The sequence below is a fragment of the Anabrus simplex genome, chromosome 13 (assembly GCF_040414725.1).
Source record: "Anabrus simplex isolate iqAnaSimp1 chromosome 13, ASM4041472v1, whole genome shotgun sequence".
NCBI classification, from domain to species: Eukaryota; Metazoa; Arthropoda; class Insecta; order Orthoptera; family Tettigoniidae; genus Anabrus; species Anabrus simplex.
Window position 1 is genome coordinate 84,478,387 of NC_090277.1, and position 15,619 is coordinate 84,494,005.

Genomic DNA, 15,619 nt, shown 5'->3' on the forward strand with positions numbered 1-15,619 from the left:
TAACCACCAATAAAAGATTGTGGGCGGGTGTTTTCCTTCCTAAAACGCCTCGAACTTTCCACGAGAGTATATAAACTGCTGATTTTAGGGTCTCTGCGCCACTTCTGTTCCATCTTTTCGTGTGTAAAGTACATAGCAGGGGGCGGGAAGCGCCTCTTTCTTCGGCGGCAGTCAACAACCAGGTAATGGCCGATTAATTACTTCTTTTCTTGCTTGCTCAGCAGTTTAACTCTCGGGGCGGGTCCGAAGTTTTTCCATTATGTAACCTTCCTTAAAATGTAAAGAAACTATCTATTCTATCTTTTAAACTACATATTGGGATAGAGAGTGCTTAACCCTCTCGAGCTCCCACTCTTATTGTTTTGAGGTGAACTTATTTTCTCAACCTATTCTTCCTTAACCTTACGTAAATTTGTTTCTTTCTAAAGTCACCTCTTTAGTATGGGATTAGCCCTTGCATCAGTGGCCTAGAGGCAAATTAGGTTTTGAAACAAATACATTAGGAGTGCAGATCGCCTACTCTCGTGTTATTTTAGAGGTCATGTAATTATCCTTTTATCGCTTAATAGACCTCAGTAGGTTGGGTATTTTACCCCTGTGCTTACGTCCTTAGAGGACAGCTTGAAAGTAGAGTTAGGTGTGGCCTTGTGATAGGCTTAAATCTTTGAGAGCGGATCGCTCTTTTGCAATTTGTTTCTGCGTGCCTCTAGGAGGTATCACTGTGTAATTCGGAGCAAGTGCTCCTGGGCATGATTGGGGTTTTCTGCCCCTTTGCTAAACCTTATGTACATGTAAATTCGGGCTAACTGCTCGAGAATTGGAAGTTTGGGGCCCGAAGCCCAAAACCTGTAAATACTATTGTTGCTCTTTGTTGCCTTGCTACTCTGTACCTGCCATTCTTGTTATTTCTGAGTTTGAAAAGAAAATATAACCTTATTAAATCTTAAATTAATTTTACTTTCGTAGCTTGAGACCTGTTCACCACCCCGCACCTTCTTTCACCTCTAACTACCACAAAAACACGGTAACAATAATAATAATAGTTTTGCGTTCCATTAATTTTACAGGTTTCGAAGACGCCGAGGAGGCGACATTGGGCTCCGCCGTGCTGACGTACCGCTGGATTGACAAAAGAAGATCTTGCCAATGTGTCGCCACCGATTTGATCCATTTTCATTTTCAGTACACATGCAAGCCATGGCAAGAACTTCCACCCAATTCAGAGAAATTAAATTTTGAATTATTCGAGAGCGGTTCAGAAAACCAGCACACGACACTGTCCCATCCACTGAATGCACAACGCAACAAACACGCTCTCCTCTTCACAAGCTCGTGATCGTTGGAGGTTTCTTTTGTTGTAATTTTTTTTATGTCCGCGGTATTCCCCATTCCAACAAATATATCGACGAAGACATGGGAAAGAGATTTTGCCCACGCTTGGTGACAATCTTTTTCCCAAACGAAATAAATAGGGCTCAGATGCTGGCTATTCGACTGTGACATCAAACGTGTAATCATCAGTTATCACTGTACCTATGTAACAATAAGGTAATCATATTTTCAATACATAACATCAGGCTCCCCATAGAGAAGCAGATGACAACACGCACATTAGTCGACCAATACTGTTCAATACATATTACTGCACACATCTTTAACGTCCTTGCAATGGGAATAACGTACAAACAGGACGTTAGAACACCACGAGCTTGCTCGTTCGCTGTAAGCCTATCGAGTGATGGACTTGCGAAGCTCTCTCGAAATATTTGTGGGAAAGTCATACGGGTAGTGTCCAAAAGGACGGTTGGTCTGTGTCAAGGGAACTCTGGGAAAAAAGGACAGACAGTCAATTGTCATGTGTTGATATGCTCACAAATCAGCTAAGACTTGTGTGTTGTGTTAATCTCATGCTTGTTTGTAATTCATTGAGCGTTTCTGTGTTCAAGTAATGTTAGTTGCGAAACACATCTCTCAAATCCTACATACTCAAATTTCAATTTCTCGGAATGGGGTATGACTTGCGCCTTGCAATATCATCTGGATAAAGTTGTCACCAAGGGCTACATGTAAATTGAAAATGAAGTCCGCACTCTCGGGCTGAGCTACACAGCCCGGGAGGATGGTTGCCCAGTTTAACTTCCCCTAAGAACAACAATCACTGCTACCATCTCATCTGAGAAAATGTATGTTCTATCCTTTTGGAGCATATTTCCCTCTGCACAAGTCAATAAGGGGCCACTAGCCACTGCTCCAAAGTATGTTAAAGTCTGTATATGTCAGTGGAATGCCGTGGTATTCGCAACACGCAGGTTCACCAACTTTGTTGAACAAAAGTTCCTCCCTCCTGGTACAATCTGCTGAATTCCAATGGCACATTCTCCCCCCTATCTATTATTAGTATAAACCGTTTGCAATTCAAAACTTTATTACAGCCACTGCATTACTCATTAACAAACCACACATACAATGGTGGCGATGAATGCATTTTCTATGAAACGTATTGTGTAATGAATAATTTGCGTGAAATTCAAACACCACCCGACAATGTCCATTATTACAAATAAACTGCTGACACTTCTTTTCCCGACAAGCACTGCAAAGCTCTGCAGTATTTACCTAATAAGCAAGCCATTTACGCAATCGGCAGTTCAAATTAGTCCTTGTTTTTAACCAATACAATGAATGCAAGAGTTGCCAAGGTTATTCCAATTTCTTGATATTTAATTATCACCTGCGCCCGGAATTCTGATGAACTAATAAATGCCGAAAAGTGACCTATAAAATTATCGAAAAATATATGTTTACCAAAATTAGTAAATATGTGCATTATCCACATTAACTAACTAGTAATGGTGTGAACAATTAGTGTCATAAATTGTAATAATAATATAATACGAGCGGGAAGCTTGCTCGTTCGTTGTAAGATTGTATCGAGTTCTGGACTTATGAAACTCTCTCGAAATATTCAAGTTTCAATTTCTCGGAATTTGATACGTCTTGCGCCTTGCAGCCGGATGTTATGTATTGAAAATATTATTACCTTATTGTTACATAGGTGCAGTGATTACGCGTTTGATATCTCAGTGGAATACACAGCATTTGAGCCCCTTTTCATTTTGTCTGAGTAAAGGATTGCCACCAAAACGGTTGTAGAAGTTACTTTATTGGACAGTTTTAGAACTAAATACTGAACATTTTGATGTTAAACGTATTCTCGGCTCGGATGATATTCAGATATGTTGATTACCCAATGTACTGTAAATGCATAACAATGAGTAAATAAGAACGCAGAACTAAGAAAAATGACTTCAAAACAAGAATTTAATAGAACCAATTGCTGAAAAAAGGCAAAATAACTGGGCAACATTGTAAAAAAAGGACATAAAAGGGAAAGTAATAATAATAATAATAATAATAATAATAATAATAATAATAATAATAATGTGTTCAAGCATTTTGAGTACATGCTATTTAGACCGACTGCATGTCAATACCGACGTTCCAGTTTAGTCTGCTAGATGGGCGAGCTACGGTCGAGTTTTACCTTAATTTTGGCAGGAAAACACCAAATTATTTTACATACCGACATCGTATAACATGGAGTGTCCGACAGAGACAGACACTCTATCACTGATCCACAGAAGGAGCTAGTGTATTCACATAATGTATAATATTTAAAAAGAAAGGTCGTATCAACTTTATCAGCAAATTATCCCGATACGCGAAAACTTTCATTAATAAATCGCCAGTCCCAAGTTCTTGTTTAAGACGTTTTACAATGTTTAAAAAAAATTAAACTGAAGTATTATAAAAAAAAAAAGGTATTCTTGACATTTCTACAAAACTTGCAAAGAAATTAATGTCGGACAGACTGGTTGCACCTTGCGATTATCACACATGTAGCTGATTGCATTCTTTACTTTAAACTGATTCTTACTTCAGCGCAGATGTGGAAGGACGTTTTATTGAACTATCAATCGACGTAATTTATTGAAATCGAAAGAAAGAATTTTGTCAAATGTGAAAACCGTTAGTCCAATTCAAGATATAATTATAGAAATAATAAATGAATACAAATCACGACTTTGCAAATGGGTGAAATTGCAGAACTGGAAGATTTTAAGCTGACCCACCCGCGTCGGCGGGACTAAACTTGCACATTGGAAAAACGACCCTGTCAAGATAACCTGTGTATCCTAAAAAAGGAGACGTTTCACTAAGCATAGGTCGATATTAACAAAAAAACAAATAAAGAAAAAACTAAGTAGCAGTAGCTTATATTTTCAAAGAGGAACTACATGGCAGACTAATAGTGCACACCTCCTGAAACAAAAACCGAGCTGCCTCTTGCATAAAAGAATGGGTTTCAAACTTTGTATAGCCTATTTCGTCCCGCTAAAACCTTATGTTTCGTTATAAAATATTTGGAAGTTTCCAGAGGGAAAACACAATTTCATTTTATCGATTGCGAATATTGAAAATGAATGAAAATCCACAACCTGTTTCCAGTCTTTGACCGGGTCAGGGATGTATTGAATGAACAATATATATATAGGCTATTATTACAATGGGGTCGCCACTTCCAAAGCGATTTTGTTAATGACTGACGAATACTATGAAATGATAATGCAGTGTGTTGCTGGAATGAAAGAGGACAGGGAAAACCGGAGTACCCGGAGAAAAACCTGTCCCACCTCCGCTTTGTCCAGCACACATCTCACATGGAGTGACCAGGATTTGAACCACGGTATCCAGCGGTGAGAGGCCGACGCGCTGCCGCCTGAGCCACGGAGGCTTATTGCGAATATTATTTAAGTATATAAGTCAAATCCCAAAGAGCATGAATATTTATATAAAACATTTGTCTTTAATACGCTGTAGGTAGGTACATTTTCCGATACATTCGTTGACAGGTGCGTGGTTCTATTAAGTAAGTGAAGTGTTAAACAGTGTTTAGAGTAACTCGTACTAACCATAGGGGTAAGCGCAAAGTTGTCTGCGTAAAGGCCACGAAGGGTCTTGGAGGGGTGGAGTGGTTAGCTCTACGTCCGACCGTCTTTGCCTCCAGTTTGTGTCTCCTGAAGTGGAAATCTCGTTTCTTAAATGTTTCTACTTCCTGGCGGGGAATCGAACTCACGTCCTTCCGGGTAAACAGAGCACGCCTTTACCGCCTCAGTCAGGCAGCTCCACAACCATAGGGGAGAACCCTCTTATTAACAAATTGTAAATAAACCTTGGGTAGAAAAAAAAACTACCAATGGAAGAAGTAAGGAGGACATAAAATGCAGACTAGCACAAGCAAGGAAGACCTTCCTTAAGAAAATAAATTTGCTCACTTCGAACATTGATATAGGAATTAGAAAGATGTTTCTGAAGACTTTCGTCTGGAGCATGGCATTACATGGAAGTAAAATAATGGACAATAACTAGTTCAGAAAGAAAGAGAACAGAAACTCTTGAAATGTGGTGTTACATAAGAATGCTGAAGGCGAAATCGGTAGATCGAAACACACATGAAGAGATACTGAATGGAATTGGTGAGAGGAGATCGATTTGGCTAAATTTCACCAGAAGGAGGGATATAATGATAGGACGTATCTTAAGACACCCAGAACTTGTTCAATTGGTTTTTGAGGGAAGTGTAGGCGGTAAGAACGGTAGACAAGCAGATTAGAGCAGATGTAGGATGCAGCAGTTACGTACAAATGAACAGGTCAGCACAGGATAGGGTGGCATGGAGTGCTGGATCATACCAGTCTATGGACTAATAAACCTTTGTTCATCAACTGCTCAAGAAATCTCTACGATAATGTGCTACTTGCTCGTGTCCGGGAATTTAAACATTTCAGTCGACCGCGTTTCGTGGAACTAGCTAGGTAAGTGTATATGCTCAAATGACAATTCTAATAAAATTATATTCTAAAATGTTCATGCTATAAGAAATATAGGGCTCAACAACATACCACGACTGACGTGTACTGCAGGTAAACATGCCTGAACAATTTCCTTCTTATATCGGATTAAAAGCAATTTCAGGTGTGTAAGAGTTTACTGATAATTCAATGGTGTTCAGTTCCTTCCTACATGCCAAGTCACCGGGAATCCACAATCTCGCAACGAGAACATACAGGACAACTCCGAACACGTACCGTCTAGATTTGAAACGCATAAGTACAAAACATGATTTTCAAGACAGACAGTGCCTTGATTTAAAATTTTCCTAATCCATTTACTTTTGTTCTCCAAAGTAGATATGCACATACCTGGTGAGGGCTGAAGGGTTGACCAGGGCCCGCGCGCCCTGCAGGTCCCGGAGGAGTAGGGTACCTCTGGGGGTACGGAGGATATTGGTGTTGCTGTTGAGAACTCGACTGTTGTTGGGACTGTTGCGGAGTCTGCTGCTGTTGTTGTTGGGGTTGTTGCTGTTGCTGGGGTTGGGATTGTTGCTGTTGCTGAGACTGTTGTTGTTGTTGCTGCTGCTGCTGCTGCTGAGGGAACCCTCCGGGGCCAGGACCTCCAGGGTACGGAGGTTGACTACCACGCGGAACGGGGCCCTAGAACGAGTAAAAACAAATATATATGTTAGCGATTAGGGTAATCATTAGTAGTCCATGAAGCTGCCAAAAAATATGTACCTAGATCGGATAAAAAAAAACCCAAGTTGCATGTGTCACCATTTCAGCTTACTGATAGATAGAACGATGGCGGTGATTATTATTATTTTTTTAGAATCTGCTTTACGTCGCACGTACAAAGATAGGTCTTATGGCGACGATGGGATAGGAAAGGGTAGGAGTGGGAAGGAAGCGACCGTGGCATAATTACGGTACAGCCCCAGCATTTGCACTTGCCCCGTCTCACATGTACTTTTTATTTATTTATTTGTCTTTAATAGTGGCTATGTTAGGACTCATGGTCCTCTATAACAACGAAAAATAACACAGCAATTACAATGAATACCAAAATAACACATTTCATCACGAAACAAACGATAACCTTAGAAATTAGTAAGACATTTACAGATAATTTAATTTCTACCTGGAAACCGAACCACAGGGGTGCGACTCTTCATATAATAAAAAAAAAATACCGGAGTCTAAAAGTCAAAAAATGAGGTCGGAGAGGATAATAAAGGAGACGGATAAAAGCAAGTGCGATAATAATAATAATAATAATAATAATAATAATAATAATAATAATAATAATAATAATAATAATAATACGTACGGGCGTTCGTCAAGGCGCCGCCATCTCCACCATTCTCTTTAACTTGGATCTACACAAAGTTATTAGAGAATGGGAAAGGGACGTCAAAGGAAATTTGGGAAACAGTCAAGGTGAAATGTTTAGCCTTTGTTGATGATCTAGCAATCATTACTAAGACAAGAGATGAAATCAGATACGCCATATAGAGATTACACAATATAGCATCGAAAGCCCATGATGAGAATAGACCAAAATAAAGTAACACCAAAATACACCGTCCAGTCTGTTAATTGTATCTTGTTGGAAATGAATGCGGCAATTTCTGATTGAAGAGACGCCTTAATCACTCCTTGCGTTGCGGAAATACAAATTCAAGATTTACCAAACCGGACGTAATCAACCCTTCTACCCTCTTGTGAGACCCTGCGGAGACTTCAAGTAAATGCTTGTTCCTAGTGGTGGAGTGTGTGAAGTCGCAGCATCGTTAGGTCAAGGAAGGAGGCACGCACTTGATTACGTCATCGGCTAATCATAACGATTTGAGTGTCACGGAAGGAGAGAGAGCTGTTGAAAAGTGAATGAACCTCTAAACGGTTTATCTCTCTCTCGGTTGTGTAGGGGGAGGTAAGACCTTGAGAGTTACGTCATCTACTTGGTATTCCTTCCCCTCGAAGTCTCTTCCCACCCAAGTCTCGACCGACCCAGTTTTGTTTTGTTCCCCTCTTTACAAGCGGATTAGTCACGTGCTCCACTAACTTCAATACACAGGTGTGCTTGCTTGTATTCTATTCCTAGAAACACTTGTTAGTTCATTTGAAATGATTCCTCCCATCAACAATAATAGAATCGTAAATATTCTTGTCATCTCTCTGGTGAACACATGGCTATCTCACGAATTTCCGGTCTGCAAGTAATAAAAGTTGTGTTGCATAGTAAGATGGTTTATTAGGATGCGCGGCAAATATCCGACTAGGAATAGCGTGCAAAGATGTAACCAAACTGACAGGTCCAACTCGGTAAAGCAACTTCGTTGTGGTTAAGGTTAAAGGTATAATGATGTGTCTACGCGTTGTCTGAAAATCATCCTGCAGTATGTTTGATGACCGGGGGTCACCTGAAAATTTGCGTCACGAAATTAGCCATACGAAATGGGTGACGCGATGTTACCTAACAACAGTGCAGGCTGTAATGTGAAATATTGATAGATGGCCATGACCCTTTACCTAAGAGGCCTCATCTCATCGTACTCTAGAGAAGTGATTATTTCATGCGTGGTAGTTACATAGGCCGTGAGTTAGTTTCTCCTTTTCGATGCACTGAATAGACTCCAAACGCCATATACTGTAGATGTCTCTCATAAGCGATTCGTTAAATACAAATAAATTAATGATTATGAAAATGAGTTTCATTTATTGAAATACATATTTATGATCATTTGAATTTTCCATAGGAAAATTTTGCCAGATTAAAAAAAATCTGTGTGAAGTATAAACATTGAACCACCTGGTTGTTATTATTATTATTATTATTATTATTATTATTATTATTAATTATTAGTTTCATTGTTAGGGGAGTAATACTGATATTTCATACTTTTGCCTACTTTAAAGAATCAATTTGTATCTGAAATTCTTCCAAAAATAAGTCAAACCGAAGCAAATATATGAGAATAACTCAAGAAAATGTTATTTTTATTTTCTCTAATAACACATACTGAAGTCATATTTGCACCGACTTAATGAAGGGCTTACGCTTACAAAAATGAACTCTAGCTGGAGTCCGTAACAAAAGCTGAGACTCTGGCCTTCGACATGTAACTTCGCAAAACTACAAAACGTGTTCTGTTACGTTTGTCAGCTAGAGCACATTCTTGTAAACGTAAGGTATCTAAACGATCACGACACGGAAGATGAAACAGCCAATCATAATTTAGAACCCCAACTTCTGAAGTCGATCAAATATCTCAGAATAATAATAATAATAATAATAATAATAATAATAATAATAATAATAATAATAATAATAATTACTTTACGTCCCACTAACTCACTAACTGCCCTTATGGTTTTCGGTGACGCCGATGTGCCGGAATTTTGTCCCACAGGAGGTCTTTTACGTGCTAGTAAATCTGCCGACACAAGGCTGACATATTTGAGCAACTTAAATTCCACCCGACTGAGCCAGTTGGGGTCAGCGCCTCAACCGTCTGTCCACTCAGCCCGGCTCTCAGAATTCTCTGGCAGTTTTAACACGAGTATATTTTTGGGCTGAGGGTCTATCTGTAAATAGCGTCATCAATTTCTCGACACCACCGTAACCATGGCAACCAGTATTCGTCATCTATGTATTCTACTGCAGGTCAGCAGAGTCATCTACACGCTGCTCCAAGAATGCAAGCTCCTGAATACGTTTATAACTTAGTTCGATTGCACACCATAATGAATTTCTACAAGAGGGAAAATATTTAGATCGCATGGCAGAGAAACCGATCAGTTTGCTGTACGACGAAGAGGCCGAAGAGCTTTCGTTCGAAAGTATCTACCTCTGTGAACAGCATATCAATATTGATCCGGCCACTCTATGTATGATGGCTACGAGTGAAATTCGCAGACGAGAGACACGCGGAGTGCAGCCCGAGCGTATCCTCTACATGGCATGCATATCCGTTTGACCGATGGTTTGTTCACCATGTTCAAAACCACCGGTGATACAAAGCTTACTCTCGTCGACATACGAGAAGACAAGTTCATGGAGGGATGCATCGAGTGATGTCTCACGTTCCTCAAATCGATTCCCAACCCGATAGAGTACTGGGTGCAGCGGAAGGAGGACGTGTTTGCGCTGATCCATCAGCTAGGTAAACCAATTGTGTTCTTGAAATTTTGAGGACAGAATTGTGGATATGAACTCTCTCTCTCTCCCGTCTTCTGAGCCCCAAAATATATCAATGATTCTATGCCTTTCCGTGCAGCGGATAAAATACACGATGATGAATTTGGATTTCTCCAAGATTACAGGGAACAAAAGGCAAAATAGAACTCGGGTTGAGTATATCAGGCAATAGTATGTTGGCCTCATGAGCCTAGGTCCAGAATCCTCCAGGCAATAGTGCGTTGGCCTTCTGAACCCAGGTCCAGAATCCTTCAGACAATAGTGTGTTGGCCTTCTGAGCTCAAGTCATGAATCCTCTAGGCAATTGTGTGTTGGCCTTGTGAGCCCAAGTCCAGAATCCTCCCGGCAATAGCCTAAGTCCAGAATCCCCGGAGTTTTCTACTCAAGTTATATTTGTATACAAGTTCAGAATTCTCAGAATTCCTCACTTCTGTTCAATAGGGATAGACGTGGAAAAATTCCCCCAGTTCATCACTTCTGTTAAATTGAGATACGCTGGACATCACTCGTAATATGCAGATGATGGTGGATCAAAGACCTGAACCACAGAATTCAAGCCAAGAATTCCCAAAGTTCATGACTTCCGTTAAAATTGAGACGCACGTGGATATCACTCCTAACATTCAGATGACGGATCAAGGCCTTCTGTACAAGGTATATGTCCAGAAGTACTCCGTTTATCCTAAATAGGGATTAACGTGGATATCACTCCTAACATTCAGATGACGGGTCAAAGACGCCTGAACCAGAGTAAAAGTCCAGAATTTACACAGAGTTCATCACTTCTGTTAAACTGAGTTGCACGTGAATATCACTCTTACATTCAGATGACGGATCAAAGCCTTCTGAACACAGTGTATGTCCAGAAGTTCTCCATTTCTGTTAAATTGGGATGCACGTGGATACGTTCCATGCCGGTTCAAAGCCTTCTTAACCAAGGTACAATGCTCCTCTCTCCGATTATATCTGAATACAAATCCCGAGCAGTCTAAAGCAAGCTCGCACCGTGAACAAGGAAAGAGAGCTTATCATGCCAGCCACATGTACTTGCCGAGATCGATAAAGTGGAAGTGCAGTAAACATACCCACAGTCTGTCTCGTGGCATTGACCTCAATTCCAGCTCTCTCTCCATTCACAGAGACAGGCATATAGCTAGCGAGTTTGGCGGGAAGGAAAACTTGGCGGCTGGGCTGATGGATGGGGGACACCCACACACTCATCTGTCTGACGCGCGCCACCAGAAGCGCTCCACTGCAGGACCAATAACAGCCGACCTCCATATGTACATATCAAGTACAGGATGGTTCAGATACATCACTACTCTCATGATTACGAAAAATATGTCGGTTATTTTAAAAATATGATGCAAAGTACAGGGAATTAAACTGTGAACTTAAGTTACCTAAATCTGATCCTCGTAGAGCCAACTCCAGCTAAAAAAATAAAATAAAATAAAATAAAATTCAAGCAAGTGTTTGATCAAGAGGTCTGTTATGGTCTATATTCATCTCTTTGGTGAGTGTGCAATAAAGCTACTTTCTTAGAGCCGGTATCAGAAGGTCCGATTTGTGATTTTGTTCCTTGCCATTCTGTTGACATGGCCCTTTCAGTTCTTCCAGTATCTTAGTCTGTTTCTTAACCCCAGAACAGCTGCAAGTGATGCAGCGAATTATTTTTTCCCAGTCTATTGGATAACACAACATGTCTGCACGTACATCGTAACCCTATCACACCAAAAGAAAATTGAAAGACTCTTCCTTGTATATAATCACGACAAATATATAGGCAAGCAATCACATGAAAGTATGATACTGAATTCATAAAATTGTTTAAAGACAATATTAATCACTATTTTTTTGGAAATTGGAATTTTCAGGCTGTAACCTAACTAATTTTTAAACAATATTTTTGTTAGTTAAAAAGAAACTGTTACTTATTCATGTAATAGTTTTCAATATTTCCAGTTAAATTTCCCGGAACTTACTGATCTAGGCTGGCATTTCTGACATTTAAGTTTATACATTTAGGACGGGGTCTTCATCCATGTTAGTTCCTTACCTCTGCCTCTTTTTGTATGCATTGAGATAACGTCCTTATAACAATCAACACAAAATGCTTTCTCGCCCATATTATACAGTAATTAATCACCGTGACCATCGGTAGTCACAAAATGATCTTCGAAAATCAAACACCATGTTTCAAGAGTCGTCAGTGAAAGGCGAAAGTACTTCCAATTCCCTAGCCACGTAACTTACAATTCATCAACTGTTCCTCAAAGATTCAGAATGAGAGACAAAATACTCCGCAGCCACAAGTTGAAGTCAATACAATTTGATAAATTAGTACGTTTGAATTTAAAGACCGTCTCTCTGAGAAATGATTACACTTCACGAAATTCTAGGGATAGCATGATCTCTTCTTTAATTTCTTTCCTAGCTTCCTCGATCTACTTGTGGTCCCTTCGTGTTTATCCTGCTGTACGTCTAATGAAACTCATCGCAACAGAGGTGATTCTGGTTCCGTTTCTTTTCCTGACTGGTCATGCTTCAGAGCCTAATCTGGCTAGTGTTTTGTAAATATGTTAGTCGTATGTTTCTCTGGAACACGGTCGACTAATAGTAAAAGGTCGGAGGGCTGAGACATGGCCTGTTGCCACTGTATCAGGCGTGAATACGAAGTGAATTTTCGGTCTCCAAGTGTTCTCGTTTATTTCACAGCATTATTCAGCTTCAAGTGTGCCTTTTTAGGCTTGACACATTCAAATAAAATCTATAATGGCTTTTTTTTTATTACCCTTACAGGTGAGTTTAAATTGCAAGTGTACTTCATTCCTGACACTGCTAGCTGTGTCGTAAGGGCATTGATTTTTGAGGGAAGCCAGTATATATAGAAAATTGTTATAATTATCAACATGCAGCCTGTGTGTGATGAATGTTTATAGACCTACACTTTAACGATATATTAATATACTGCAATAAGTATATGAAACAAACAACATAGGTTACTTATTACGGTTTGTTAAACATCAATGTGTGTAAAATATTAATTTCACACAATGTCCCTTGGTCACTTTACAGTCGGGTGTGTAGGTATATGATTACGTGTACCGGCATATTATTTATGTAACCACCAATCTTTATTATTTGAAGTGGTGTGTGAACAGAAACCTACGAATTTTTCTGAACACAATCAAATATTTCAGTGTTCCTCAGTCCTGCCATCACCTGCTTGGTTCTTACCACATCGTTTTCTCACAATATTTTCTTTCTTTCTTTCTTTCTTTCTTTCCTTCTTCTTCTTATTCTTCTTCTCCTCCTCCTGATATTGTACTAGGATGGCATACAGAGGGTTAAGTCATACGACGTAAGTATCATTTAACTGATAATTTTATAGCGTTTATATTCGTGGTTTCCGTTATTCTGAAAATTAGATAAGAACCAAGAAGCTAATGAATTCGGAAAAGGAATCTGCTCTTTTCTGCAACATTCGATCTGTCAACACTTTTTCAATACCAAGGGTACGAATATCGACCGACAGTCACACGGTCAGTTAGGACCCGCTTTGATAGATTGTGTCGGGATTTGGAGGTGGCCGTGGGGAGATGTCTGCTTCGGACCACTAACGAGGAGGTCACTGTGTGGTTAGCTCCGCGGCCGGACGAATGCCTCCGTCAACCGGAGGTATTTTCACAGTTCCATTCGTCAGTATCTGGCCATACCCGACCTTGCAGAGAAACGAGACAACGGTTCGACATACAATTCTCAGTATCAGGGCGAGGGACGTAGGGTGGCACAAAATTAGACAAGGCCATAAATATTTAAAACAAGTTCTGAATTCACTAGGAAAGGGATATTGTACGACGTGAATGAGGAAAATTTCATACTGCGGTGAGCTTTTCAGGGAAAACGATCGGGATAATTCTGTATTCGTTTCCCAACGCTGTTTATAATGGTTTTTAACTGCAAATCAGTTTTTTCTTTGTTTTGTGGCTCCTGTGTTCGCGAAAGCGAGTGTTTCTGCTGATTTACAGTGTACAGATTTACTTATATTCTCATGCTTCAAATTTCTCGGTTGAAATGTATCCTTAAGCCTTAACATAGATTAAACGTTGTGTTGTATGTTGAGTATTCAGCCCGAAGGCTGGTTTTATCCTCAACAGTTCCACCATCAGCTCTCATAGACGGCGTAGGCATCACTGAAGAGGTATACTAGGGAAATGAGGTAGTTTCAGTTTCCCGTTGTTTTCCTCAATGAGCCAGAAGTTGCCGTTACATATCAGTATGCCTAGCCCACTGCACCAATCGACCCAACGAGCGACATTTTCACACCATTCATAGCAGGGACTGACTGCATATGGAATGGCATTACTAGCATCGCTCATCCCTTAGTCACTTAGCCAAGGATGAGACCGACAGGTCAATAAAAGTAACAAATTTGTTCTAGCCCACACCCGAACACACAGTGCACTGTAAACACTAAGTCTCACCAACAAAGCATTATTCATCTCAAACTGAACAATGCTAGATCCATCTTGGTGTGTTTGCCATTGAAGAAGATTTAACTGTACGATTAGATCACGACAAAGTCACAAACGAAAGAGAGAAACTGAAACCACTAAGTTCTGATTACTCTCATTATCAGGTCTGTACATGCTTAATTTGGGAAATGTTTAAGTGACACAAAAGGGGCGCTGCAGTAGCTAAAGTCGGCCCGGCACGGACGGTTCTAAAGATTGATAAGAATGTTGGATGCTCGTTCATTTTACAATTATGTCAGCACGAAGATCTCACTATGCAGTGTGTGTGTAACGTTTACAGTAACTTATAGTGTTTCAGTTGGACCTCAGCTCCGGAAAATATTGCCACGTGAAAGTTTTAATTAACATTATTTCATATTTTATAAACACTTCAAAGGAATTCAACCCAGTTCCTCATATAAACACATGGTTGCGGGCAGGAAGACATTCAACAAACGAGGCAGCATGCAGCAAGTCGTAATCAACTGTACCAATCGATATGTGCACTTTTGAAATGAAGGTCGGCTCCCCCAAATATTTCTTTCTACTAAAGCGCTGCTTAAAGCAGAACACTTCACGATCTTGTAAGCTTTGCGGTTTGCGTAAACATACGAACAACGCCACAGTCTTGCATGTATCGACTCGTTGGGGCTCGTTGCATTCCAGAGATTCTTGCTCCCCGCAAGATGCGTTGGTGCAGCGCATCCAGTTTCTTCTTCTAGCCGCGTTGAGTGGCATATTTTGGCGTGGCTTACAAGAAACGAATTAGCAGACCAGGTTATGAAAGTGGTGCTACCGCTAGAATTGCAGACGTTCTTGCTTCGGACATTTTGTCCTTAGCTCGCATCTCAGGAGTTAGAGAAGCCGAGGACAATGACGACTACGACTGTGGTGTGGCCGTCTTCATGGAAGGAGGTCTGAGGATAGACCATGAACACCGGGCGAGTTGGCCGTGCGGTTAGGGCCGCGCAGCTGTCAGCTTGCATCGGGAGATTGTGGATTCG

At 40.3% G+C, this 15,619-nt stretch overlaps 1 protein-coding gene across 7 annotated transcripts in view; it reads right to left on the bottom strand.

Annotated features, from left to right (window-relative positions):
* LOC136884883 (trithorax group protein osa) overlaps positions 1 to 15,619 on the bottom strand; it is a 744,453-nt gene that overhangs the window by 503,000 nt on the left and 225,834 nt on the right. For all 7 annotated transcript variants that reach the window (XM_067157182.2, XM_067157180.2, XM_067157183.2 and 4 more), the window contains exon 2: positions 6,264 to 6,554. In XM_067157182.2, coding sequence (XP_067013283.2) covers positions 6,264 to 6,554 — 291 coding nt within the window. The remainder of the gene's footprint in view (positions 1 to 6,263; positions 6,555 to 15,619) is intronic.